The sequence below is a fragment of the Python bivittatus genome, unplaced genomic scaffold (genome assembly GCF_059951505.1).
Source record: "Python bivittatus isolate LINGU-HERP-01145 unplaced genomic scaffold, Pbiv_v1 ctg000980_np1212, whole genome shotgun sequence".
In the NCBI taxonomy this organism is placed as follows: domain Eukaryota; kingdom Metazoa; phylum Chordata; class Lepidosauria; order Squamata; family Pythonidae; genus Python; species Python bivittatus.
The window spans coordinates 784,347-810,361 of NW_028277125.1; the positions used below are offsets into that span (position 1 = coordinate 784,347).

At 57.9% G+C, this 26,015-nt stretch overlaps 2 protein-coding genes across 4 annotated transcripts in view; both read left to right on the top strand.

The window, feature by feature from the left end:
• Positions 1 to 19,457, top strand: part of ATP13A4 (ATPase 13A4) — a 43,145-nt gene extending 23,688 nt beyond the window's left edge. For 2 of the 3 annotated variants that reach the window (XM_088131857.1, XM_088131859.1), the window contains exons 13-30: positions 1,652 to 1,713; positions 2,569 to 2,719; positions 3,327 to 3,404; positions 5,200 to 5,353; positions 5,745 to 5,856; positions 6,321 to 6,445; positions 6,918 to 7,084; positions 7,843 to 7,953; positions 8,071 to 8,150; positions 8,260 to 8,302; positions 10,263 to 10,372; positions 11,009 to 11,105; positions 11,680 to 11,752; positions 12,336 to 12,510; positions 13,656 to 13,876; positions 14,932 to 15,020; positions 15,877 to 15,957; positions 17,619 to 19,457. In XM_088131857.1, coding sequence (XP_087987983.1) covers positions 1,652 to 1,713; positions 2,569 to 2,719; positions 3,327 to 3,404; positions 5,200 to 5,353; positions 5,745 to 5,856; positions 6,321 to 6,445; positions 6,918 to 7,084; positions 7,843 to 7,953; positions 8,071 to 8,150; positions 8,260 to 8,302; positions 10,263 to 10,372; positions 11,009 to 11,105; positions 11,680 to 11,752; positions 12,336 to 12,510; positions 13,656 to 13,876; positions 14,932 to 15,020; positions 15,877 to 15,957; positions 17,619 to 17,849 — 2,160 coding nt within the window. In that variant the 3' untranslated portion in view covers positions 17,850 to 19,457. Of the gene's footprint in view, positions 1 to 1,651; positions 1,714 to 2,568; positions 2,720 to 3,326; positions 3,405 to 5,199; positions 5,354 to 5,744; positions 5,857 to 6,320; positions 6,446 to 6,917; positions 7,085 to 7,842; positions 7,954 to 8,070; positions 8,151 to 8,259; positions 8,303 to 10,262; positions 10,373 to 11,008; positions 11,106 to 11,679; positions 11,753 to 12,335; positions 12,511 to 13,655; positions 13,877 to 14,931; positions 15,021 to 15,876; positions 15,958 to 16,427; positions 16,574 to 17,618 lie in introns of all 3 variants that reach the window. The other variant, XM_088131858.1, reaches the window with a different exon arrangement.
• Positions 19,458 to 23,224: 3,767 nt separating this feature from the next.
• The window catches only part of ATP13A5 (ATPase 13A5), a 38,164-nt gene continuing 35,373 nt past the window's right edge, over positions 23,225 to 26,015 (top strand). Inside the window, exon 1 of the mRNA XM_088132202.1 lies at positions 23,225 to 23,335. Coding sequence (XP_087988328.1) covers positions 23,225 to 23,335 — 111 coding nt within the window. The remainder of the gene's footprint in view (positions 23,336 to 26,015) is intronic.

The following is a 26,015-nucleotide window of genomic DNA, read 5'->3' on the forward strand; positions in this document are numbered from 1 at the left end:
CCCCCCCCCCTTCAGAACAACAGTCATGGCATCCCGGAGGATATTTATTTATTTATTAAATGCATACAGCTGCCCATCTTAAGTGTATAACTCAGCGAGCAATACACCCAACCCAATATAACCCCCCAAACCATTAAAGGTTACAGCACGAAAAAGACGCAAAAGCCCAAGGCACCACAAAACAGCTCCATAACACAAAACACACACACGTGTTGGGTTCCCCAGCATCCCGGCCCTGACCCTTGGGAGGAAAGCCACATTTTAACAATCTTCCGGAAGGCCAAGAGGGTCCGGGCCATCCAAATCTCCAGGGGGAGGCCGTTCTGTAGGGCAGGCACTGTGACAGGGAAGGCTCACCTCTTTAGTCTCACAAGATGGCACCGTTTAAGAGAGGGGATCTGGCGTGTGCCCACCCTGTCGCATCTGGTGGACCAGGCAGAGACCCTTGGAGACAGGTGGTCCCACAGGCAACCTGACCCCATGCCATGAATAGCTTTATAGGTGGTAACCAGCACCTTGGACAGCATCCAGAAGCGCAGCTGTGGCGTTGCGTGGCAAACTATGAAGTACTCAGGACTGTGTGAACTGCCACGTTCTGCCCCAGTTCTGCCCCAGTCTCTGAGCGCCCTTCAGGAGCAGCCCCATGTAGAGTGCATTGCGGTAATCCAATGGGGAAGGAACTGAGGTGTGTTCGATGGTGAGCAGAGCATAATTGGTGCACAAGAGAAATCTGTGCAAAGGCCCCCAGGCCACAGCTGCCAACTGCTCCTAGAGCAGGAGCAGAGAGTCCAGGAGGACCCCCAGATTGTCCACCGGCTCTGTCTGTACCCCATGAAGAGTTAAGGACTCTTCTGCCATTTAAGGCTTAAGGAATTTCTGAAGCCCTTTAAAAAAAACTGTTAACTGTTTAAGTTTTAACATTGTTATAGGGAATTATGTTTTATGATTTTATGCGAACTGTTTGGAGTTTGCTGAGCTGGGGTAGGCCATAGGAAATATATGATAAACAGGGGGTCCCAGTGAGTTCCTGGGGGGGTGATTCTGGACTAGAACGTTTAGATCAGTGCTGTCCTCCAGGTAGGCTGAAGTGCAGTTCCCGTCCCAGCCAGCCCTAAGACCTGTCAGCCCCACAAGGTAGGCAGGCCAGGAAACTGACTCCACCGGAAGACTAGAGCCATACTTCATTGAGACAGGCTCCAGTAACAGAACCTTGCAAGTCTGCCCGCGTTTGCCCTTCCTCCCTTTTCCTGCCCCAGGGAGTTGGGCAGGGGGCGGGGGAGCCAGTCTGAGTTTCCTTCTTATGCTTTCCCACCCCCTGGGCTTAACCCATGCTTCTTCTGCCCCTGTGGTGCTAATGGCTACTGGATGCCTTCTCCAAGGTAATCTCTGGGGCTCCCTACAGACTACTACCCATCCTGACTTGGCAATTATAATCACATACTAGTGCATGTTTCAGAAACTTGTTAACCTTATCCATGAGGTGCAAAGATCGGATTTGTGGCACAATTACCCTGAACCCCAAAGAAAGCTCACGAGTGCAAGATTGCATCTGGGAGGACTTGGCAGGTCCTTCTCGCATCTTCCTGCTTCCTGACTGTGCCTGTTGTTTTGTTCTTGCCTCGACTCTGGCACCTGGTGGACCCACTGGCAGACTGGCACGCTAACTGAAGATGGCCTGGATCTCTGGGGAGTTGTTTTGGCTGAAGGAAAGAGGTACCGTCTTCCTGCTTTCCTGCCTTTTTTGACTTCCAGCCACCTGTCTCTAATCTCTCACTGTGTTTTCAACTAACGGCTATATCTGAGAAGTAGAACATATTGCAATCATCTTGCCTAGCAGATGTTGGAAACCTGGGTAACTAAAGGTCCTGATCCTGCTACTCATTGAAGCATATGGGAAATCCAGAGTCTCAGCAGATGGCAACACCTGACTAATCTTGCCTGACTTGGAAGCTAAGCAGGGTTGGCCCTGGTTAGCACTTGAATGGGTGGCTGGGCTGCCACCTGCTGAGACTAGACTGGAGAGTCCACAATCGTCCCAGAAGAAGGCAATGGCAAACAACTTCAGTGTTACTGTCCAAAATCTGGACAGAGATGTCCATGAAGTCAAGCTTGAGTTGAGGGCATCTATCCTGCATTTCAGAAATTCAGTCGGATGAAACCCCAGAATAAAATCTCCATCCCCACAGAAGGTGGATCTTTTCCCTCTTCCCCAGGAGCTCCAGGAAGGTTCCAAAACCCCCTCACTTTGCTGAAACCAGAAGGGTTTTTGCTGTGTCCCATCAGATGCTCACAAGATCTCCTTGCCTCCTAGTTGGCTCCAAGCAAATAGGTTGCCCACCCAAGGTTATCCATCTCAGAGTGGGGGCACAACCCTACTTTGCAAGGCACAGGGGTCCACAGGTCTTGTGGAAGAACAACAGGAGCTGATGCATAATTTCTGGGAAGACCTGGAGGCTCAAAACTCAAGGCAACTAAATATGCCTTCATCTGGGGTGGTTGGTTTCCTGCCTCTGTGGGGCACCCAAGCTTGCCTGTGCAAAAGTGTGTGACTTGCTGTCTCAAACTCAGCTTCCAGGAGGTCCATTGCTTCTCTTCTGGCCGGATGATGCCCTGGAGCCCAGCGTATGCCGCCATGGCCAGCTGCCATTCCTTGATGGTCCTGGATGGGGAGATTCAGGGAGATCCGCTGGACCTCAAGATGTTTGAGGCAACTCACTGGGTGAAGCTCCATGTTGTTCTTTTAGAATTAGCCTACATCTGGGATCGGTGCCGTAGGTGTCCCCTGATGTGGAACCTGTATGAAGTGTGGGCGTGTGAAGTAAGAGGGGAGAGATGCCCCACTTGGCCCGATCTGCAGGCTTCTTGCCTGATTAAGTCCTTGGTGTGCAATCTTTCCTGCTCTCCCTCCAGCCAAACTCACCCCCAAACAGATTCCATTTCACCCACTTCAGTCCCCCTCTTGGGGCAGCAGGCCGGCAACCTTGTCTCTTCACTATGTCCTGGCACGTCACCAAACAATTTGTTTCACCATTAGTTCAAGACCCAGAGGGAGGCATCTGAAACAAGCCTAAATGATGCCACGTGGGTCACAGTGTCATCACTCAAATGATATGAATCACATCATTGCATTATTTGCATGTTGGTGATGTCATGATGTGCCCCCCCCCCCCCCGGTGCTGATTTCTTTTCAGCAGTTTGACTTTATCAGAACAGTGTGTTTCTTGAAGCTCTCCAGCTCCTCTTTAAAATTTTGGGTAATCTTGTCCACCTTTTAAACAAACATAGAGCCCATACAAAATAACTTTTCCTTCTGTTTAAAACAACAGGAATTTGTGGACTCCGTTGGTAGAGAAGGAGGACCGGCATACTCTGTGATGGTCAGACCGGGATCTGAAGCTGCGGAGGTGAATGGCCAGTCCTTTGGCCAGCCCTTAACAGCAGGAGGCACAATTAGCAAAGAAGAGAATCTCCTCTCTTCCTTTGGGCATTTGTCCGCCTATAAATCTGTTCAAATTTGCATTAGTAGACATGACTTTTTAAAGCAAAAAATTGCACATGTTTGCATTTTTATATGCACTGCTTTTAAATGTATTTTGATGCTTCTTTTTTAAGCCAGCAACTGCATCACAGCATTTAGGAAATGCAGGATCCAGCAGATGACTAGGTTATTATCTGCCCATCGGCTGGGAAAGTGCACAGCCAATCAGGCGGCATCTACTTGTGCAAAGATCAAACCTCTGAGATCCCTACTTGCAGCTCAGCGCGTGGAGAGCAGCCTCTGGCTGATCCTGTCTATTAAGCTAATCAGAGCAGAGCAGGAGACCACCTGGGCAGGAGACCATCTGGACACCCCAGGGGTGCGGTGCCTGACCCTTAGTCCTGCTGCTAAGAACTGTGCTCAGCTCGACTTGCGAGAGAGGGCTCTGTACATGCTGGTCTCCTTTAGGCCTGGCCTGCTGTAACTGGACCCCTAGATTAAAGCAACTCCATTGAGTTGAGAGATGGGGGTCAGTCTGGACGGGGGCAGCGCAGCCAGCAAGTCCAGCCTTCCCCAGCTGGGCTTCCTCCAGAAGATGGGACCTGCAGTCTGAGTCATCTGAAGACTGCCACGTTGGGGAAGGCTGATCAAGGCCGCGCCATGCCCAGGCTGAGGTCTCCTCGGGCCTTTGCTCTTAGCCTTTACTCTGCCCACTGTGCAACATTAGCTATTTATTTAATCACTTTTCGAAATGCCTGTTCTCATATAATGACATATCCTGCCTGCAGTTCTTAGAAATAAAAAGCAAATTCAAACCATATTAGAAATGGCGCTCCTTAAAAAGATGCCCAACAGACTCACTGAGGCAATGTTCCTGCAGAGAAGCTCTGAGGGATGGAGACTTTCCAGAGGCATTAAAGGAACATGGCTGGGGGGCAAGAGGGGGCATTCCCCACCCCAGAGAGAGGGGGCTTGCGTGCAAGTAAGGAGCAGGTGGGCCCCTGGCAGGGCTCAGCTCGGGGACCAAGCCTTGTGGCCACTCGGCCTGACGCTGTCCGCCCGTCCCCGAGTTGTTGAGTGCCTTTGCTGCGAAAAGGGAAGCCTTGAACTGGCATTGGCTCCCACTTGGCAGCAGAGCAGCTGCTTCAAGCGAGGGGCAACGGGTGGCCCCACTGCCTGCATGAGCTGCAGCTCTGGGGCCAACCGAAGGCACTTGTCCTGCTTATGGTCTAAGATGTTGCGGAGGGGGCGAGTCTGCGGCCACCAGGTGGGTCCATCTCCTGGTGCTGCAGGGACACAAGCCATCGTCCCCCCATCCTGGCCCCTCTGTCAGTTGGGTGGCTTTGGCCACGGGTCCACCTCCACAAGTGGAGAGGGGCCCAAAGCCTGTCAGGGACCCAGCCACGATGGGTGATGGGTGTTACCTCCGGCTGCTGCCAGTGGGCAGAGTGGGAAGCACAACCCGGGGAGCTGGGGTGTAAACCGCTGGGACCCGTGACTCGGTGCGAACCAGGAAGCCCTATTCTGGCTTCACTAGTTGGCCAGCTTCACACGGCATGCTAAAGAAGGTGCTGGGCTGGTTCCCGTGACCGCTGACCCGTCAACGTCCCAGTCCCATTTCTGCGTTATGCGGACCAGGCAGGGCATCGCTACGTGCGCAGGAAACACCTTTTTCTCTCCTGTGGCTGGGAGGCCGGCTCAGCTCCTGCCTTTCTCCCCAGGTGCCCGTGGAGGCGATGGCCGTCCTGCGGCAGTTCCCGTTCTCTTCAGCCCTGCAGCGGATGACTGTGGTCGCCCAGGAGCTCCCCGGGGACTGCCAGGTCTTCATGAAGGGCGCTCCAGAGATGGTGGCCAGTTTCTGCAGGCCAGAGACAGGTGACCCCTGGCCTGGTGGCCCGGCCCCTCAGCTAACAGAGCTTGGCGTTGCTCTGAACCACCCTTCTGCCCGCCGTGCCTGGCTGGGCTGCACAGCAGCGAGGGCTGCAGAGGGAAGGCCCTGCTCTAGCCTGGCGGCTGGGGAGGAGAGGAGAGGAGGCGCTGAGCTCTGGAAGGTCTGAGCTGGGGGGCTTTCTCTGTAGGACCCTAATTTATGCAAGTGCCTGAAGGGAGGTCTTGGCTGGTGCTGGCCCCCAGGGGCACGCGGCCTTTCTCACAAGGGCAATTGCAAGGCGGGCTTCTCGTTTGCTGAGCCCCCCGGCGAGCTCTTCCACGAGCAGCTGCCTGGGAGAGAGGTCACCCAGGGCCTGACTGTCTCCCTCTCCCCCAGTGCCCCCCTGCTTCGCCAGCGAACTCCAGGGCTACACTTCCCAGGGCTTCCGGGTCATTGCCCTGGCACACAAACGCCTGCAGGAAGGAAAGGCGGCTGCCTCTCTGACCAGGTAAGGGGCTTGGTGGCCCAGCGGGCGGGGCAGGAGAGGGACCCACCGCCGCTGCCACCGCTGCCCCTGCTGGCTGCCCGGGGATGGCCAATGCGGGCTGAGACAAGGCGCCTCTCTGGCCCTCAAGGCAGCTCTGCCCCGCCTGGCCTGGCAAACGGTGCTGGGGTAGAGTAGAGTTTCCCACCTCCCGCCTGGAAGGCTGTTTGGAGGACGACCAGCCCCGAGGCTGCCAGGCAGTCTGGCAGAGGACAGGAGGAGAGAGAGCCGAGGGCGGCGGATGGCAAGGTGGGGTCCCTTGACCTGGTGCTTGGGTGGCAGGGGCTGGCGCTACTGCCAGCCAAGAGGCGGGCAAGGGGGCCTTGCTGCCTCCAGGCGCCTCCTCGGCTCTCCTGGGTGGCTGGGCAAGAAGGACCACCTTGGCTGCTCCTCCTCAAGGGCCCACCTGTCCCTTTCCTCTGTCCAAGGGAGGAGGTGGAGTCCGGCCTGACCTTCCTGGGCTTCCTGGTCATGGAGAACCGCCTGAAGAGCGAGACCAGGCCCGTCCTGGAGGAGCTCAGCAGGGCCCGCATCCGGAGCGTGATGGTCACAGGTGGGTGACCTGAGAAAGCCTCTTGCTGCGCTCCACGAGAGTTCAGCAGATGGTCCAGCCGGCATCCACATCCTGGTCTGTGGATCAGCGGTGCCCGACGTGGGTCGCATCGGGAGCAGGAGCCCGGGCTGGGCCTTGGAACAAGCCCCACGAGCAGGCCGCTTCTCCCAGGCTTCTCCTGACTTCTCCTCCCGTTGGGCTTCCTCCTCCACCACCACTCGTCCCGTGCCTCCCTCCCTTTGGGGCAGCAAAAACAACAAGAAGTCTTGTTTTGGGACAGCAGAGGCATCCCCTTCTGTGCAAGGAAAGGGGGTATGCCGCCATCTGGCACCAAAGCGGCGCCCTTCTTGCCCGCTTCCCCAGCCCGTCTGCCTGAAGATGAGGGCGAGGGTGAGGCAGGGCCCGTCTCCAGCACAGACTTCCCGGAGCTCCAGGATCAGTCAGTGACTCCGCCGTCTCGACTTCCTTCCAGGCGACAACCTTCAGACCGCGATTACTGTGGCCAGAAACGCAGGCATGATCCTCCGGGGCAGCCAGGTGATTCTGGCCGAGGCCGGCGCCCAGCCAGGCCAGCCCTCGGCCTCCGTCAGCTGGCGAGTGCTGGAGGAGGTCACCCTGGGGGGCGGCAGCTGCGCAGAGGTGAGTGGACCGGTGGAAGGGGGCCAGAGGTGCTGGTGTGGCTGGGCAAACCTCTCAGTGGCTGCCCCCTCGCCCTCCAGGCTCTGTCAGGATCTGCCCTGGCTGGGGTGGGGAAGAACAAAAAGGCCGGGGGGGCGGGCACCGCCAGAGGCCCTGGCCTCGAAGAAGCACGGCCTGCTGAATGCAGCCAGCTTGCTTTCTTCCACCGGGGAGGCCACCTCCCCCAGGGAGGGCAGGGGGAGAGGGGAGAAGAGCCCTCCTGGCATGTGGCCGTGGGAAGGACTTGCGCCTTTACGTGGCATTGGCTCCTTTGGGAGATGCCAGTTTGCCAGGGGCATTTCTGCTCCGGCCCAGTCTGTGCCACACGGTGCCCTTTCATCTCAGGCCAGAGCTGCCTTCCGACCCTCTTCCTCCACCCCTAATTGTGACACACCCTGTTTCTCCCCCGGGGTTGCACCTGTTGGACCACTGTCTGCCCCGGCAACCTGCTGAAGGGAGGACCCCGCGTCCAAAGGAGGGAACGAAACATAAAGCGGGAACAGCCGCCTCCCTCCTCTGGATTTTGGAAACCTTAATAAAAGTGATGGGAAGGGCGTTGGGAAGGAGGTGACGCTGAGCCCCCGGGAAGCCTGGGAGAATCCCTTCCCCTCCCCTCGTGAGGCTGGGGGTGCTGAGCTGTGTGCTGGCTGGAGAGCGCTCTCCCGCCAGGCAGGAGGCGCCCCTTCCCCTTCCTCCCATTTCCCCTCCCTCCTTTGCAGGCAGCTGCCGCTGAGCCTGGGGGAGACTCTCCGCCCCGCGGCTACCACTTCTGCCTGAGCGGGAGCTCCTACGAGGTCTTTAGCCAGCACTTCGGGCACCTCCTCCCACAGGTGAGTGCGAGGCCCGGCCCGGGGGGGGGGGGAGGGCTTGCCCGGCCAGCTTGGTCTCTGCCCCCTTGTCCTCCCCGTGGGTCTGCCCCCTGTGAAGCTGACAGCTCTCTCCCGCAGCTGCTCCTGAATGGGACGGTCTTCGCCAGGATGTCTCCTGCCCAGAAAGCCCACCTGGTGCAACAGTTCCAGCAGCTCGAGTGAGTGAGGGGCCCCATGGGCCCCTGAAAGGGAACCGGGTGGAAAGGAGAGGAGCTGCTGGGTGCACCAGGACTCACAGAAGGGGGTGGGCGCTATCTTCTCTTCCAGTTACTACGTGGGCATGTGTGGAGATGGGGCCAACGACTGTGGGGTGAGTCTTCAAGTGCTTCTCAGCAGTGGGCGTGAATGGTGGCACGCTTTGGGAATTGTTCACTCTGCCAACAGTGCTGGCCCTCCCCTGCCAGGCTCAGGGCAAGTCTCCCCTGCCAGGCTCAGAGCAAGGCAAGAACACTTGGCACCTTTGCCAGGCCCCAAGCAGCTCTCTGGAACACACTGCTTGGCAGCAGCCCATTCACAAGAGCAGGAGAGCCTGCTGGGCCAGGCCAGCACTTAGTTCTTGGGCCAAGGGAGATCCGCGAGCAGAGCAAGAGGGCCACGGAGCCTCTGGCCCTGAGGCAGCAGGTAGTCGTGCCCGTGCGAGTTGGTCTGGCGCTGCAGGACAGAGATCTGGGGAGAGTTCTGGGTGTCGCCTTCGCCGGCCACCCTCAGCCTCCTCTGGCCCCTCTGCCCCCTTTGGGGACCAAGCTGGGTTCTGGCACAACGAGAGGAGGGGTACCCATTTCCTCCATGCCACGGACCCTTCTGGCAGTGGGATCCATGGCTACCTCCTCGTTCTTTCTCTTGAGCTAGAAAGCCTGAACTCTTGTTGGGGCCCTTGTCGCCGTGGTCACCCTCTGGGTCTGTAGAACAGCTTTAAAACAATGGCGATTCTAATTTTGGTGGGTTTCCTAATAATCTCCAGTTGCTCTTTTCACAGCAGCTGCCCCAAAGCCTCCGAGTTTTCTCTGTGCAATGGTCCCTCCCCCACCTCTCTGGATAGCAAGAAAAGGGCAAATTCTTTGTTTCAGCCAGAGGCGGGCGACTAAAACATCCAGCAGTTCATACTAAGGCAGGCAGCAGGGTTCAGGCGATAACAGGAGACTGAGCCTGCTCTGCTGTGGGGTCCGGATTACCAGTTTTGCTGGTGTCCAGTTGTTATTCATTGCTGCACTCAAGGGGTTCGGGGGGGCAAGCGATGCCACACACGTCGTGCAGATGATGAAGCGGCTGCAGTTCCCTTCATTTGCCTTGTGGCATCATCTTGGCTCTGCTGGACATCAGGGCAACGTTATGGGGTGGGCAGCCTGCCTGCCTGAAGTAAAAGGAGAGGAAGCGTGCCTCTGGCTGCCAAACAGGAGTTTGATAGGCTTATTCGACACGTCCCTCACCGATTCGTAGTAGGCAAGAGATGACTGGCGGGGTGCGTGTGATTACGCTGAGCTTTTCTCAAAGGTCCCGAATCAAGCAGGTGCTTCTAAGGGGGTATGGAATTGATGCTAATGCTAATGCTGCTGGAGACGGCCCTCGTGATGACCTTCCGTGCCCAGGACTTTCTGTTTAAGATGCAGCCCTGCTCAGTTGCAACCCACCCACAGTCAAGTGAAGCCAGCGGTTTATTTGGGCATCCTCTTCCAGGCCAAATGAAATTCATCCAGGATCCTTAGGAGGGCCGGGGCCCCCGGCCAGGAGCTCAGCTTCAGCCAGAGAGGGAAGATGCCAGCCAAGCTGGTGTCTCCGCCTTGGGAAGAGCAGCCGTTGGCACCCAAGGTGGCCTTAGAGTCTGAAGCGGGACCTTGCAAAGATGGAGCGCTTAGTTTCTAGAGCAGGGTTTCCCAGCCTCAGCCACTCTAAGAGGTCTGGACTTCAATTCCCAGAATTCCCCTGCCAGCATAACTCCCAGGTGGATCGTGAACCAGCTCAAGGAACAGCCTCCTTCCACCTGCCCGTGAACCTGGCAGAGGGGCTTGGCTGATCCAGCCAGGGGTCTCTACCCGCTTTGGCCAAAGCGCTTCAGTTCAGGCTAGCTTTTCTTTCACTGGCTGGGCAGGTTCCCCAGGTCTCCCGACGGATCACGGGACCGATCGCTTTCTTGGTCTCCTTTGCTGCGGTTGGCCCGAGTGGTGCACGAGCAGCGGAAGTCCAGGAGTCGCCCTTCGAATCGTTGCGGCGGGGGTGCAGGCGGGTCGCCGGTTCCCCAGGCCTGGCTCTGAGCCCGGCTTCTCTCCTTTCAGGCCTTGAAGGAGGCCCACGCGGGGATCTCCCTCTCTGAGCAGGACGCCTCCGTGGCTTCCCCCTTCACGTCCAAGATCCCCACCATAGAGTGCGTGCCGGAGCTGATCAGGTGGGGCGCAAGCAGAGATGGGGCAGGGATGCCGAGGGGAGCCTGGGGCTCTGGGTTGGGGCTCTGCGCCTGCGGTGTCCGTGGGGACTTGGACGTGGTGCCTGCTGCCCCCCGAGCCTCGAAGGAGAGAAGCCTTTGGGTCAGCAGGATCTGAATCAGAGGAGCAGCTTTTCCAAAGGGGCAGCGGCCTCATAACCACCAGGGGCTCCTTTGGCACAGCCGGGCTTTTGATGGGCCCCCAGATCCAGGGGAGGGGCCGTGGCTCCCCTTCAGGGCTTTCTCTCAGGGAAGCGGCGGGGGGGCATTGCCTGCGGTGTGTGCTGGGAAAGGCCCCTCCAGAGCACTTGCAGCCTTGAGCTGAGCGGTGCATCTTCGTGCATCAGGAAAAGCCTGTTGGAGGAAGGGCCCCCTTTGCTCCACCAGTTCAGTCAAGCCTGGGCCCTGGGCACAGAAGAGCTGCTGGGCTTGGTGTGGGCGGGCAGCTGGAGAGCCTCTCCGGAGCGCCCCGTTTTTCCCCTCCCTTCTCCTGCAGCAGTTCCACTGCCCCTTCTCCTCCCCCCTCACCGGCCTCACATTGGGCTCTCCAGACAGGGCCTGGCCCCCCTTGCTGATGCTCTCCCCCTCCCGCTTCCCCAGGCACGGCCGGGCTGCCCTGGTCACCTCCTTCTGCATGTTCAAGTACATGGCCGTCTTCAGCCTCGCCACCTACATCGGCGTCCTCCTGCTCTACTGGGTATGGCCGTGGCACCCCTTTTTCCTGCCAGAACTGGGGCAGGGCGGGCACCGCAGGGATTAGTCCTGCCAGGAGCCAGGCGTCTTCCTGGCAGCGACCAGCAGCATCGCCCGTGGGACCTTCAGACCTGAGTCTGGCGGCTCTTCTGGACGCCCTGCCGTTCCCTGCAAGGGCTCCTCCTCCATTCCCAAATAACACCCCACGGGGCTGGGCAACTGGAAGCTGTGCCTCCTAACAGCCACGCGGGCGGGTGGTCTTAAGGGGCTGTTGGCTCAGACTGAGCTTTTGTCCACCAACAGAAAAGCAGCAGTTGCAGCGAGGTCAGGTTGCCAGTGGGGAGGGTGCCGAACCACAGAGCCTGCCCCCAGAGGTGCTTGTTCTTTCCAATGGTTCCTCCAAGGAGCTGGCTGGATTTCTCCCAGGGCCCCTAGTCTGGTGGGGAAGCCCAAGCCCCTGCCCCTTTTCCTCTCATCCCCTCGGGGGTCTGGGCTGGGAGGGAGAGGGAGAGGGAGGGGGAGCGGCCGCCTCCGGGCGTTCTGGGGCTCAAGACTGTAACTCTGCTTCTTGCTTTTAGCAACTCAACTCCTTTGGAAATTACCAGTTCCTCTTCCAAGACCTGGCCATCACCACCGTCATCGGGATGACGAGTAAGCTGTCCGCACCACGCCGTGCAAAGAGACTGGCCTATGTGAAAAGCTTGTCAGGGTCTTCCCTGGAGACCCGGTGAGGGCACCTGCCCTGCAGGAGAGGAGAGGGCGAGAGGGGCTGGCTCTGCCCGATGGGCCATCACTGCTCTGCAAAGCAGTGGGGCTGAAAGGCTTACGGGAGGGAAGGGCCCCCTTTTGGCCTGGCAGAGGCCCCTTCTTTCTGGGCAAAGCTGCCCCCACCCAGGCCAGGGGAGCCTCGTTCAGGGTCAGATCCTCCAGGTCTGCTTCCTTCCGACTGCCCCAAGCCAGGGTGCCGAGGGGAAGGCTGGCATGCGTTCCTTCATTTACCCAGAGGGAACGTGCGGGTGAAAATGCTGGGGTCAATTCAGGGTGCGTTCAGCAACATCCCCACGCCTCCCACACCAACCCCCCAGGCTGGCACCTGCCTCTCCAAAGCCCTCGGGTGGGATTCAAGTTGGGGCTGCGGCTCTCTGCCCGAGCCAGGCTGCAGCGGAGCTGCTCTGGCCCAGAGGCATCTGGCAGAGCTGCGGCTGCAGACCCCGCCCCGTGCCCTCTCTTGCAGTGAGCCTGAACGGGCCTTACGCCAGGCTGGTGCCCTACCGGCCCCCCACGCAGCTGATTGCCCCCCCGCTGCTGCTCTCCGTGGTGCTGAACCTCCTTTTCAGCCTGGCTGTGCAGGTGTGCGGCTTTCTGCTGGTGCAGCAGCAGCTCTGGTACTCCCCCAGCGACATGCACAGGTAGGCCAGCCCTCTGGTCCCAGGGCATGCAGGAATCTGGCACGGGGAGGCAAGGGGGCCCAGAAGAGCTGAGGCACAGACCCTGCTGCGTGGGCAGTGCCAGGCTAAGATGGCTGCCCCCGTGGACAGCCCTTCTGGGCCTGCTGCTTGGAATGCCCCTTGCTTAGTCCTTGGCAAGAGTTCCTTTTCCGCTGCCCTCGTTCTGGCATTCGTGGTGGAGCGGAATGGGGCAAATCTGGAGGGCTGAGTATTCGGCAGCCTCAGCTCAGCGGCTGGGTTCCCACGAGAGGCTGAATCAGGCCAGGGAGCAGCCCAGGGTGGCAGGGGCGCGGTGTGCTGATGTGCCCGACCTTTAACCTGGGCCCAGGGTTTTCTGCAGCTTAGCATGCTGCTTGCACCCAGGCCACCAGCACGTTTCTGCTTCTGTCTGTAGCAAAAACCCAGAAAATCAGTTAATTTGGAAGCTGGTTCTGTGCTGTGTGATTGCTGCCCCTGGCTCTTCTAAGAACAGGGCGGAGAACACAGCCTTGCACAGTTGCGGATTTAAAGAAAGGGTTTCAAATATTTTTTTATCAGTCTAGCTCCCTACTCAGAAGGTGGAGTGTTTATTGATGTCTTCTAGCACAGACAATAGCTTTTTAAAAAAAGAAATTGAATTTCTCCCCCAGAAATTTACTTAGCAGCTCATGATGATAAGAGAGCCTCTGTGTGCAAGGGAGCCTCCATCCGCATGTCCATTGATCGAGAAGCTGCAGTTTGGTGGGGCTGCTCTACCTTCGGGCCCTGCTTCTGAGGCGCTGGGCTGGTGTCTGACTGCAAGAACTGTGGCCTGGTCTGCCTCTGACTCCTTCTGCTTGGGAGCCTCCCACGTAAAGCTGGAGGATGTTATTTATTTACTTAAGCAATTGATATGGCCACAAATGCAGCTTTGGGTGGCTCCCAGTAAGTTAAAAACTACCTACAGAACATCAACCCCAAATAGTCAGGAAGAGTTACAACAACAGTCAAAGACTGTGTGCTTGAGATCCCCCCAAGTCTCCTCCACCTTGCAACGCAATAGCCAACAGATCTGTCTCTCTCTGAGAGCAGTGGGGCAGAGCTGCCTGGTCTGCTGAACTCAGCCCCTGCCCCCGGTGTCTTTCCAGCGCCTGCTCCGCAGAGAACACCACTCACAGGGGGCTGCCGGAGCCAGTCAACAGCAGCCTGGGCAAAAGCCTCAACCCTGGGGACAGAGCTCCCCTGCCAAGAGACAGCTTCCAGAGCTATGAGAACACCAGCGTGTGGCTCCTGTGCACTGTCAACTGCCTGATGGTGGCCCTGGTCTTCTCCAAGGGAAAGCCCTTCAGGGAGCCGGTCTACAAAAACTGTAAGAGCCACCAAGCAGATGAAGGGGTGGGAGGAGCCTTCCCAGGGGCTGAGTGACTACAGGTTCCCACCTGCCACAACCTGGGGTTCGGTTGCCCATCTGCAGCCCCTGAGGAATGGAACTCATTGAGATGAACCCAAGTGCCCCAGACCCACCTCTTGGGCTTGGCTGCACATCACTTTAGTCTGAATGCATTTGGACATGCTGAGTCTGAAACTCTTGAAGGCATCTGACATGTCAGAGGAGAATCAGTTTCACGCTCAGTGGAACAAGGAGATAATAGGAGTTTTGTTTGGGGCACAAGGCCCCCCCCCCCCCGCTTTGAGCCTCTACAACAAAAACCTCCAAGAGAAGTCTGGAGAGATGGCTTGGGGGTCATTGGGCCCCACTCTGAAGTTCAACTTGTCCCACCAGGGCAAGGGGCAGAGAGGTGCACCTCTACTCCTCCTGCAAAGGGGACCATCACAGCTTCGTCTCTGGCCAGTGTCCCTTGCCAAGAGATCTGGAAGTGGCCTTGGGGTGAACCCTGCCTTCTGGCCAGGGGAGCTGGGGCTTGCCTGGTTGTGTTCCAGCTCTGGCCTTGGGGCTCTCTGTCCCCTGACCCAGCGTGAGAGCGCAGCCTCTTGCAGGGTGGCTGCCAGTCACAGTCGCCCAAGCAGGACGATGGGTTGCCCAGCTTGGCTGGTGGAAGGTGGTTCCTTCTGAGTGACAGCCCCAGGCAGGGTGGGCTATTGCAGGAAGAACCGCCTTTGAGAGGGGTTCTCTGGAGCAGATGGGCATGAGGAATAAGCTCCACTGAGCCTCTTCTTCCTAACCCCCCCCGCCCATCCCCGTTAGCATCACGGGCCTTTGGGCTGGCTTCTCAGATCTGCATCTTTAAAGGCCCCTGTCTGGGATGGAGCGATTGAACACCTGAGGGACTGTCAGAGGGCAGGCGAGGGGCCCTGGGAACCTCCTGGCTCAGTCATTTTGCCCTTTTCCCTGCTGGCACCAGCGCGTGCCCTTCGCCTCTTCCCGGCCTGCTTCCTGAGTCCCCCAATGCTTTCCTCCCCCAGACATCTTCATGGCAGTCTTGACGGTGCAGCTGGCAGTTTGCCTCTTCTTCCTCTTTGCCAACATAGATGAACTCTATGCCCAGATGGATGTAAGCGGGATTTGGGGGCAGGGGAGGCCTGGCTCGGGGGTTGGGAGGGTGCCATCCAAGAGATCCACTTAGCCTGGCCGGGGTGGGCCGGCTTTGCGCTGAGCCTCGGGGCAGGGCCATGGGGGGCCTCTTCTGGGATCCAGCTGATGGCAGAAGGTTCAGCTGACGGCCTGGAGGTGGGCGGGGGGGGGTCCTCTTGTGCCCGCTCCAGTTGGTGCTAGAGTCAGTGTGAGGCTTAGAGCAGCAGCGAGCTCGGCTCTTTGACTCACTAGCAGTGACCACGCTGCCGGACTCACTCCACGCCGTCGTTCAGGGCATCCCCCGTGGATGCCACTTGGCTTGTGGAGGGGGAGCTCGGGGGGCGATCCGGCAGCCCGTTGCCTGCTGTTTCCCAGGCCTGAACCTTGGCCTGCAGCCAGGCTGGCCATCTTCTGGCTGAACGAGACCAAGGCCTGCCCTTGGGACCCAGAGGACCAGGACCCTCCCTGTGGCCGAAGCAGGGGTGGGCAGGAACCCCCTCCAGGGCCACCCCCCCATCCCATGGCTTGCAACCTCTGACCCGAGGCTCTGTTGGCTGCGCATGATGGGAGTCGGTCTGGTCCACTGGAGGGCTTCAGATTGGGGCAGGCTGATGCCAAAAAGGCGGGCTGCCCCTTTGCGGGGTGGGGGGTAAAGACCCGGTCAGTAGCTTCCCAGGGGAGGCAGCAAGGGGCGTCTTTAGCCAAGAGGAGGCACGGATGGAAGGGGAGGGGCCCCTCAGACCAGAGGGGGGAGCAAGATCAGGAGGCCGCAGATGCAGGGCCCACCCCTCTGGCCCCCTCCCTCTCTGACCCACTTCCATCTCCCCCGCCCCCAGCTGGTGTGCACTCCCACCCTGTGGAGGGTCTGGCTCCTTGGCCTGCTGCTGATCGCCTTTGTCGTCTCGTTCACAGTGGAGGTGAGTGGGGTCCTGCTGTGCTCCCCCTCCAGCCGAAATCCCCCCCCCGGGATTCCATGATGGCTTAGGAGCAGTCGCGGCTCCCGCACCTGCAATGGGCACCCACCGTGGAAGCTGCCGGGGAGCCTGTGGGCAGGGTGTGGCGCAGCTGGCATGCCCTTGGATGCTGGAAGGGGACTGGTTCCTCAGTAGCTGGAAGCAAAACGCCCCCGAGGGCCTCAAAGCAGAGGGGGGCTTCCCCCTTCTGACCCCTTGGCTTGGCGGCTGACTGTCAAAGTGAGCCCCCTCATGCCCCGGGGCAGGAAGGGTGGAAGGGCAGGATGGGCATCTCGGTAATTTGGAACTAACCAGCCTCCCCTCGGGCCCACCACCCGCTTTGCATCCCAGGGCCAGATCCGGACCGTGCTCGGGGGCGGGTGGGGAGCTGCAGTGAGACTGAATGCCCCTCCCGCACATTTGTCTTCTTCAAGGGAGGCTGCAAAGAGACTCTGCAAGGCTTCCTTGGGGTTACCGGGCTACAAAAATCCGGAGGACCCCCGGGGGCAGCTGAGAGCCGCAGCCCTGCAACCTCGGCTGCCCCCTGGCGCTTCATCAGATCTCTGTCTTTGGCATGCAGGTCAGAGCTGGGTCCTGGCACGGGGTGCCCACGGTTTATCATTTTTATGGACCCCCAAGAGTGGCGAGGTGGGACCGTATATCGATTAAGCAGAGGAAGGTGTTAGTGACACCTAACCTCGGCGGCCTCCAGCTCCTGAATGAAACTCTGCGTGCGCCGCTGGCTTTGTCCGCAGGTGCTGCAGACATTCAGCTGAAGTTATTTAACCCCGTTGCCCATCTAAGACTCGTCCCATGAAGCCGAATCTGGGAACCTCACGTGGGTCGCCGTGCAGTTCTGCTGGCAGCAGCGCGGAAGGGAGGTGCCTCTGCCTCCTTCTGGGCGGGCATTTTCTCCCTTCCCAGTCTAATCGAGAGTCTAAATAAAATGCATTGCAAGTTTGCACCCAAATTAGGCAGGCCCGTGAAGAAAAACGGCGTATTTTTCAGCATTTTTTAACTCAAGGGGCCTGTGGAAACTTTGAATGGATTGCCTGAAATTTGGCCCGTTTATGGTGCTATAGCCATACGGTCCTGGAGCTGGGGGGGGGGGGGCACAAAGGAATCCACGGGTGCCTGGGAGGCAGCTGCGGAACAGGTCACAGACTATTTGGGCTTATAATGGCAGAAACATTAATGGTTGAACTTTTAACCCCCTCATTGACAAACAACACAAAAGAAATAGAAAATGTGAAGAACATAAATGAATAAAATATCAAAAGATGCGTCCCAATCCATGGGAACAATGGTGCAGTTTACTCAACTGACGGTGAGTTAGGCGGTGGTCCTGATGTCCCCCAATGTGCAGTGTGCGTGGTGAGTATCCATGCGTGTGCACAGGTGCAGATGTGACTTGCGTCTCAACTGCCTTCAGGGCACCCTTTTTTAAAACTGTTCAGGTTCTGAGATGCCTTCGAGGCCTGCCAGCTCCACCGGTCTCATCTGCCGCACCAGAAATCTGCCAGGGGCAGCCTTTGCTCCCAGGCTGTTGCGTCCTTCCGGAGAGCAGCTGGGGAGGACTCTGCCCGCTGGCCCTGCCTGACAGCCCTTTCCTCCTCTTCCTGCAGGAAGTGCTGATTGAGAACCGGGCGCTCTGGAAGCTGATCAAGAGACGCGTGGGGTACCAGTCCAGCAGCCGCCACAAGCAGCTCCAGCGGGCCCTGGAGAAGGACTTGGCGTGGCCACCCCGGGACAGGACGGACCTCTTGGGCTCCGCCGCGGTCCACGTTGAAGGGCCGGGGGCAACCTACAGCAACCCGGCGTTTGTGAGCCACGAGCAGCCGTCCCAGGACAGCTGAGGCCTCCTTGCCCCCGCCGGCCGGGTCTCGCTGGCAGCACAGTCAGGCCCAACCTCGGGGGACACGGCCCCAGACGCCCTTTCGCGCCGGCCCTCTGGATCTTGGGAGCAGCAGGGAGATGCCTCCCGGTCGGTTGCCCTCCCCCGTGGGCGTCAGTAGTTGGGAGGCAGGAAGGGAGGGGAGGGAAGCGCTGGGGGAGCCTGGGAAAGGGCTGGGAGCAGCGAGCCCCCCGATTGTGTGGATGGTCCCAAAGGACAGGTGCTCAGAAAGAGGAATGGGGCCCCTAGCTCTGAGTCACTGCCCCATTGAGCCACAGCGGGCAAAGTCCAAGGACGCCCAAATCCCGGGGGTGGGGTGGGCTTGCCCCGGAATGTTCTGCTGGGCAGCCCTGGGCCGAAGGGGCTCCGTTTGTTTCTCCGGGTGCTGGAAGGGGTCACAGCTGCTCCAGATCGCCCCCCCAGCCTGGGGACAGCCTTCCTCCCCCGGCTGCTCTCCCGATGCCTCGGGTTGCTGATGCCATTGTGCCCGGCCAGCTGGCCCCAAAGGCTGTTGTGCAGATAACAGCTGGACTCCCCCAACATGTGGAAGAGTCACGTAGTGAAGGGAGCCAGGAGTTCAGCTTCGTGGGAGCCGCCCAACCATTGGAGGGACGGGCCAGCAAGGTCTGGTTGCTTCGGAAGACCGTGTCACGCGAACGCAACGGTTGCCCTTTGGAATCCAGGCTTCGGGCTTGGTGTGCTATGTGACACATCCGTCTGGGGGCTGCCCTGTGCAAGAGCAGCCGAGATCCAAACACCCGTCTCGCCCAGCACACCGCAGAGCCCCGGCAGCTGCGCTTCCACCCCAGGCCAAGCTCGGCCGGTGCTCACCTTGTTCGTCTTGCTGTGACTCCCTTCAGTTGCTTTATTGCTCAACCTACTTGCGAGCCTAGAAATGGGTAATCGGCCAGCAGCTTGAGCGTGTTGTGTAGACACAGCCAGGGCGAGCTGATGGCTGAGGCAGCTCCTCCTCCAGCCTGTTCCATCAGGGATCTTGCCGAGCTCCCTCCCTCCCTTCCTCAAAAAAGGGGCCCGTCCTGGGCCTCAAGGGCCAAGCCTTGTTTCCTCCTCACCGTTCGCCCAGCAAACGTCTCTTCTGCTTTTCTTGAGGCCCAAGACGGGCCCCTTTTTCCCTATGGGAGTTTCTCAGGTGCCCCCAGCCCAGGTTATAGAAACAGCCGGGCTGGAGTTAGGGATGGCCGCCCTTTCGTTCCACCACGTACCTGTGGTCTGGGGACCTCTAGTGGTCACCTGGGCGCTGCAGGTGCAGGTCCTGAAATCAGGAGGTCACGGCCACTGTTTGACTTAAGCTGGTTTTTGTCAAATGTGGAGTCCCGTGGGGCGTGCGTGTGCCAGGGTGCTGACCAGCAACGTCCTGATGATGATGATGATGATGATGATGACGATGACGATGTCGATGCAGAGCTCTGCTTAAAGCAGCAGCTCAGGAACGTTTTGCGGAAGTTCATCTTTCTTTAACAGCGCCCAGCCAATCCCACCCAGACTTTTCTGTTCCGAGGAAAGCAGAGGAGGAGTCCGCAGCTTTAATTAAATGCAGTTGACATGCTTACTGTCTGTATATCTGATCATTCCCCCTGCGCGCAGTCTGAAAATTGCAGCCTCTGGATGAGGTCTTTGGGGCCACCTGCTCCCTGGGGCCCTGGACGAAGGCTGGGGCATTGGGGGCTGGGCTCTTTCGCCCAGGATCCCCTCGGCTGTACCAGCCGGCAGCCCTCTTGAGGGCGGCTGCCGTCCCTCCCAGCCCTGAGCTGAGCAGCTGGAAAAGGCCCGGGACACCACAGAGCCACGTGGAGAAGCAGCGGGTAGGGGTGGGGGCACTTTTCCTTGTCGGGAGAGAAAATACCTCCCTCCCAGGATCCTGTGGGCTGAAGGGGACCCTTTGGGGAATGGGAACTCAGTTCTGGCGCTGAGCAGCCCCACCACAGGTCCTGGCTGAGCTGCAGAGCCACGTTCCATGTTGCACAGCCTGGTCTATGCAGGGTGCCCACCTGCAATATCTGCAGGTGAATAGCTCGGCTAGTGTGGGGCTTCGCAGCAGTCAGCCCGTGTCCCCTGGACACGCTGAAAATGCCAGCGCCCGGCTCGTGGTTCTGCAAAGAACAGAAGTTGAGTATACACTTTAAAATGGTTTATTTGTGTATTTATCACAGGCCTTTGCACGTGGTAGGAAACAAAGCACAAAAACCCGCAATAATTACCAATCAAGTTAATAAAGCCAGCTCAGAACCCAGTAAACAAGTATTAGCAACCAACAACCAACACGGCATTTAAAACAGTGCCCGGGAAGAGCACTGAGTATAGATACTTCTGGAACTGTTCAAAACAGGTGTTAACCTGGAACGGCCAGCTAAATAAGGGCAGGGTAGAAAGACCAGGCCCTACACAAACCCACTAACCAGATTAAAAAAAGGGGGGGTGGATGGATCATTCATTCATTCATTCATCAAACACATCTCTTGCACCTCACAATCAGGCAGCTTACACAGACTTCAAAAAGACAAAACTTCCAAGGTAACTTCTAAAAATACCCCCACAGATCATGAATAACAATAAACCACACCGAGCAAAGAACAATAAATTGAGAATAAAAGCTAAGGAGGGCCGCATCACACTGGGGGAGGCCGTCCAGAAGAAACATTTTCAGAATGTCAGCAAGGGGGACCCAGGCCGGTCTTCATGGCGATGGCTTCATAGCGTTGGCGCTGCAACAGAAAAGCAGCACCGTCTCGCTTCAGCCCCCCGAGGCTCCCCAAAGTGGGATTTGCAGCTGTTTCTGCCTGGTCCATCTAATCAGCTGGGCTGGTACTGGTCAGAGTAGGTGGTCCTGCAGGAATCCGGGCACCAAACCATGAAGGGTTTCATAGATTAAAACCTGCACCTTAAATTGTACCCCGAAACCAATCAGGACCCAGGCAGGGTCTGCAAAACAAGTGTTACGCACGCCCAAGGTCAGGAGCCAAAAGCACGTAGGCCACTGAATAATGGGAAGTTTGTGCCCAGAGGATTGTAAGCCTGGGCACCGGAGGTTTGAACTGGCTCTGGCTCGAAGGGGGAACTGGCAAAGAGGATGGGCAGCACGACAGAGGGCACAGCCAGGCGGGCACAAAGAATGCTAGGCTTCAGTCTGTATGCCAACTGGAAACTATACTGGCGTAAAACGTGCTGCCTGGTTCTGCCTTACTGAAAAAAATCCATGCCCTTGGCACAGACCCAGCCATCGTCCTCCAGCCAGGCACTTCGCCCCACCACGACCAGCACTGTCCCTGCGCTTTTGATACGGGACGAACTAAGGAAAGCAAGGGGCAGATTCTTGCCAGCCTTGCCTTCCCTTCCACCAAGTGCTACCTGCCAGTGGGAAACAACCACCTGTGGCTCTTCCTAATGCATGGTGGGCAAATGTAGGCAGGTGCTTGGAAGATGCGCTTAAGTTCCTCAGGTGTGGCGCGCCCGAGACTTGTCAGTCAGGCTATTTCTGAACACGGGTCTAATGGCTTTCCGAAACAGCGCTGAGCCTGCGTCCGAAAACAGACTGGCTGAGAGGCCACGGGGTGGAGGGGGCACGGGGGACTTGGGGTGACTGGCTGTTAATGAGCCAGTTGGTCTCTGAGTAGTGCTGCAGGGAAGGACCGGGCTGTCCAGGAGTCCAGTTCTCCCTTTGCCTCAGGGCTGGAACGGAGACGCCTCTCAAAGTGATAAAAGCCATAAAAAGTCCACCCGTGTGACTTTCCTGGTCAGCAGAAGCAGCGGAAACCCTGTAACGCACCCACTCATGCCCGAACGAGCAGTGCACGGTTGGCAGGACCCACCTCTCTGTGCCCTGAAGGGCAGCTGCTCTCTTGAGTCAGGACCAGCTTGTCCCCCTTCTTACAATTCGGGCTCTGTGACCGTCCCTGGCTACGCCCGGGGGCTGCCAGCCACCAGAACAGAACCGGACGGATGGCAGCCTGCCCAAGGGCACAGCAGGCTTGTTGCCAGTCCCTGCCTCCCAACCCAGGTCTAGCGCTAAAGATGTAGATATCTCGAGTCCCCATAAGTCTTGATAAGTGTCAGCCCTTCGAGGTGGCCCGGACAGGAAACCCGAACCGTGAGTGCTAACATTACCTTTTTTGTCAGGTTACAGGAACCGAACCTGGCCAGTCTGAAAGGGCTTCCCCTCCCCTGCCTCTGCTTTCCAGAGAATAGCCAGGGTCCCTTCCAAGACCCTCCTGCTCCCGTCCCTCAGGGTTTATTCTCACCGCCCACGACCGCAAGAGCCACGGAAAGTGCTGTGCCAGCAAGGTGCCTCTGCAGGAGCTGAATGTTGGGTCTCCCGCGGGGCCAGAGGAGAGGGGCCGTGCCCACAGCAGCCAACGGGAGCTGGGCAGGCCCACCTCTGGCCAGGTCCTCCGCCACACTGTCAGTGAAGCCCGTCAGAAAGCTGCACGCAGCGCGAAAGAGCAGCGCCAACACTTTAGCCCAGGAGCGAGCCAAGTCGGTCTGAGCGGGCTGGCGTGAGAGCCGGGCAACGCGATCTGTCGCTTACGAGCGGCTACCGGGCCCGCGAGGGGGGAGTCAGGATGCCTGCCGATTCGTCCACGTCGAGGAGGCCTCTGTTTTTCGGCTCCGTTCCCAGTAATCGGAACTGACCAAGACATCAGGAAGTGTGGATTTTGTGCGGGGGGGCGGGGGGCGCACTAAAATAATGATTATACGATACAGAAAAGATGAACCTGCAGCTGATTTGCAACAGGGTGTGTTCTCTGGGAGCACTCAGATTCACCTTTTTCACAAAAAAGGGACCAAGGACCGGGAGCAACTGGGCAGGTTTTTTCCCCTGGGGGGTTTATGGCAGAATTTTTCATTTCTCCTTCTTCTTCCTTTAATGCTACACAACATCGTTAACCCCAACCAGCTGGGGAGGACGGCTGCACCGGCACCCCCCCCCCCACGGAGACATCCTTTGGGGTGGCTGGTTTTGCACTATCAGAGAATGGTCTATTTTTAGCAGCCCCCTCACGGGGCGGGGGGTGAGGAGGTGGCTGTGCTGAGGGCAGTGGGGCTCCGGATGAAGGGCCCGAGCTCTGCATGGGGCATCAAGGAGGGGGTGTCCGGGAGGGGGAGCCATGGAAAGCGCGGCTGCCAGGGGCTGCTGGGGGGGGCTGGTTCCGCATCTGCGCCTGCGCGGGTGAGTGTGCGCGGGTGTGCAGGCTCTCCTTGCAGAAGAGGTGCTGCTGCGACCCAGGCCGGGCCCCCTCTCTCCCAAGGCCCCCGCCCGCCTCAGTGCACTTAGCTCCTGGTGCGAGGAAGGCAGGGAGGTCTGACGGGCTCGTTATCCGGATGCCTCCAGCCGCTGCACCTTCTTCCCGGACGCTCCCTGGAAGTGCCCTCCAGCGGCTGACATCAGGGCGTCTCCTCCACTTGCTGGCATCCTGTGGGCACCGCTCTCGGGTGAGGGATTGGCACAGGGAGGCGGCCCCCCAGGCACTTGCAGATTCCGCTCCTCCTCCTCCTCCTCCTCCTCCCCCCCCAACATGACCTGACAGGCTCCGGATGGGAATCCTGCACGGGGGCGGGGACAGCAACACTGTGGGAGAATCCGCCGCTCTTCCGCCCCTTCCCTGCCCTCAGAAAAGATCTGTGGCGCTTCGTGGGGTTGCTTAGGGCTGCGCAGGACTTTCAGGGGAGGGGGCTCGGGTGGCCGGAGAGCTGTCAAAGTCTCCAGGATGCTGCCCTGGGCCAAATGGCAGAGACAGCCAGAGACCGGGAAGGACAGAAAGCCCCGTCTTCAGGTCTTGCAACTCTGAAGGAGGAGATTATGAGATGCGACGGTTCGGTTCGTCATCCGCAGGCGTAGCTCTCCTTGCAATCAGGGCGGATTCCCAGCGAAGCACTTTATGTTTCTCAAGTGGGATTATCTCTAGGTTCTGCAGCATGACCTAGGGGGGAAAGGTGTGCGGCTCTCCGGCTCCAACCTTCAGGGGATGGAAATGCCAGAGTCTTCTGGTGGTGGATGCCACCCTGACGAACGTCTTCCAAAGGGGTGGCACCAGCCCAGGCAGGAAGAAGGGGAGGGAGGAGTTGATGGGAAAGGCCCCTCTGTGACCAGCAGCTAAAGAGAGACTCCGCCCATCATGTGAAGCAGCACTGGGTGCGGAGGGTGGCATGGCCTCTGCCCACAGAGACAGCATCCCAGCCCGGGTGACTCAGGGTGACTGCCAGGAATTGGTAGCTGCTTGGCATTAAGGAAGAAACACGGCTGGGGATGACACTGGTCCTGGTTTCTGTAAGGTGTGACAAAGCATCAGTTGTTCCTTATTTATTGTTGATAATTTATTGTAAAAAACGATGTGGCCATCTCGACCACCGTGGCTCCAGGATGCATACAACCAACCCAAAACAGAGCATATAAACGCTTCTAATTAAAATCCAGCCAGATGTGAATAGGTCAGAGGCTCCCATTCACACCCCCTTCAAATCATCTCAGCCCCAACGTCCAAGGAAAAGGCCAGGTTTTTACTGCCTTTTTGAAGGACAACAGGTGGTGGCCAACTGCGTGTGGATGTCAGCCCTGTAAGAATTGCCCAGAAGCGCCAATAGATCCAGAATGCAGTGGCCCAGGTCGTTCTGGGTGCGCCTCGGTGTGCCCGTGTAGCACTCCTACTTCACAAGTTGCACTGGCTTTCTGTAGGCTTCCGGGTGCAGTTCAAGCCTAACATTCAGTTAAAGACCTGTATGGCACAGGGCCGTGTTGTATGCGGGACCGCCTCTCCTCCGTGGTATTTGCCTGTCCCCGTGCTCCCATGGCATGGCCATGCTTTGGGTCCCTTCCCTGAAACAATGCCATTTGATGGGACCCAGGGAGCATGCGCTTTCTGTCATGGCCCCTGCCCTCTGAAGAAGCTCCTTCCCCACTGTGGCGGGCGGGGGGAATGGAAGGGCCAGCACCGAGGCAGCCGTCAGTGCATAAGACAGGTTTGAGCCCCGGTCCAGAAGATAATGTGACAAAACATCTCAGACAGGCCCCTCCCTAGTTCCCCTGGAGATAAAGCTCATTCAGACCTGCAAGATCCTGTCACTAAAGCTGTCCCAGTAAAAGCAGTGGCAGACCTGTATGGCATTGGCTTCTTAGTCGACCAGGGCACGAGTGACAGCGGGCAGGACCTCCCAGTCCACGAACAGGCGCAACTGGCACTCAAGAGAAAGTTGTTCACTTGCTTCTACAACACAACTCCCCCCAAAAGGAACAGCGTTGAAAAGATGCATCCAGCAGATGGGCTAGAGAATGTGAGCCGGCTGATGAAGATGCAAGATGGCACTTGGGCCCCTCAGAGGCAGAGCAAGGGCCTTCCCAGGATGAGCCAAACGGCGGGTGTGGAAACCTGCAGGAGACCCCAGGTGGACCAAAGAGGACTGTCCAATCAGTGAGTTGAGTGGGATGATGGACAATGTACCACAGTCATCTGCCCAATCAGGAGCTATGTGGGTTGTACCCACCAGGGTCCTGAAAAGACCACCTGCGGCCCACTTAAACTCCAGTTCTTGATCTTTGTGTTACACAAGAACGTGTGTAATCGAGTGTTACTGGCTATCTAGCTAGTGCCTGCGTCTTTGGAAAGGATCCAAAGTATGCAGAAATTTAAGATCAGTTCCCGTGCGACAAACATAACACGGTTCTTTGCCTTATTCTTCGCAATGCTTTGCTTTGCTTACCAGTTGAAACAAAGCCCTGAAACTTTGGGAGGGACTTTGAGCTATTCTCTCTCTGCATGTCACCAAAAGCCATTTCAGTGTGACAAGAGGAAATGCAAATGGGAGTAGTCATACTGTTACTTAAAAATAAAGTTGCTACTGTGGAGTCCTTGGGGTTCTCTGGGCTTGGTTCTTTTCTTGCAAACATTTCATTACCCGGCTAGTAACATCTTCAGTGCTAGAATGGGATGGGGTTTGCTCTCTGTTTATATGCTGTGGCAGTATACTGAACAAAGAGTTTTGGAAAATGCTAGAAGAGACAAGAAGCAGTCTTTACATCTATAAAGACATTGAAGATGGAAACGGACGCAGAAAAGCAAGGAAAGTCTTTCAAAATATCTCTGAACTCAGGAGGAGATTCCACTCTCAAACTGGTCTG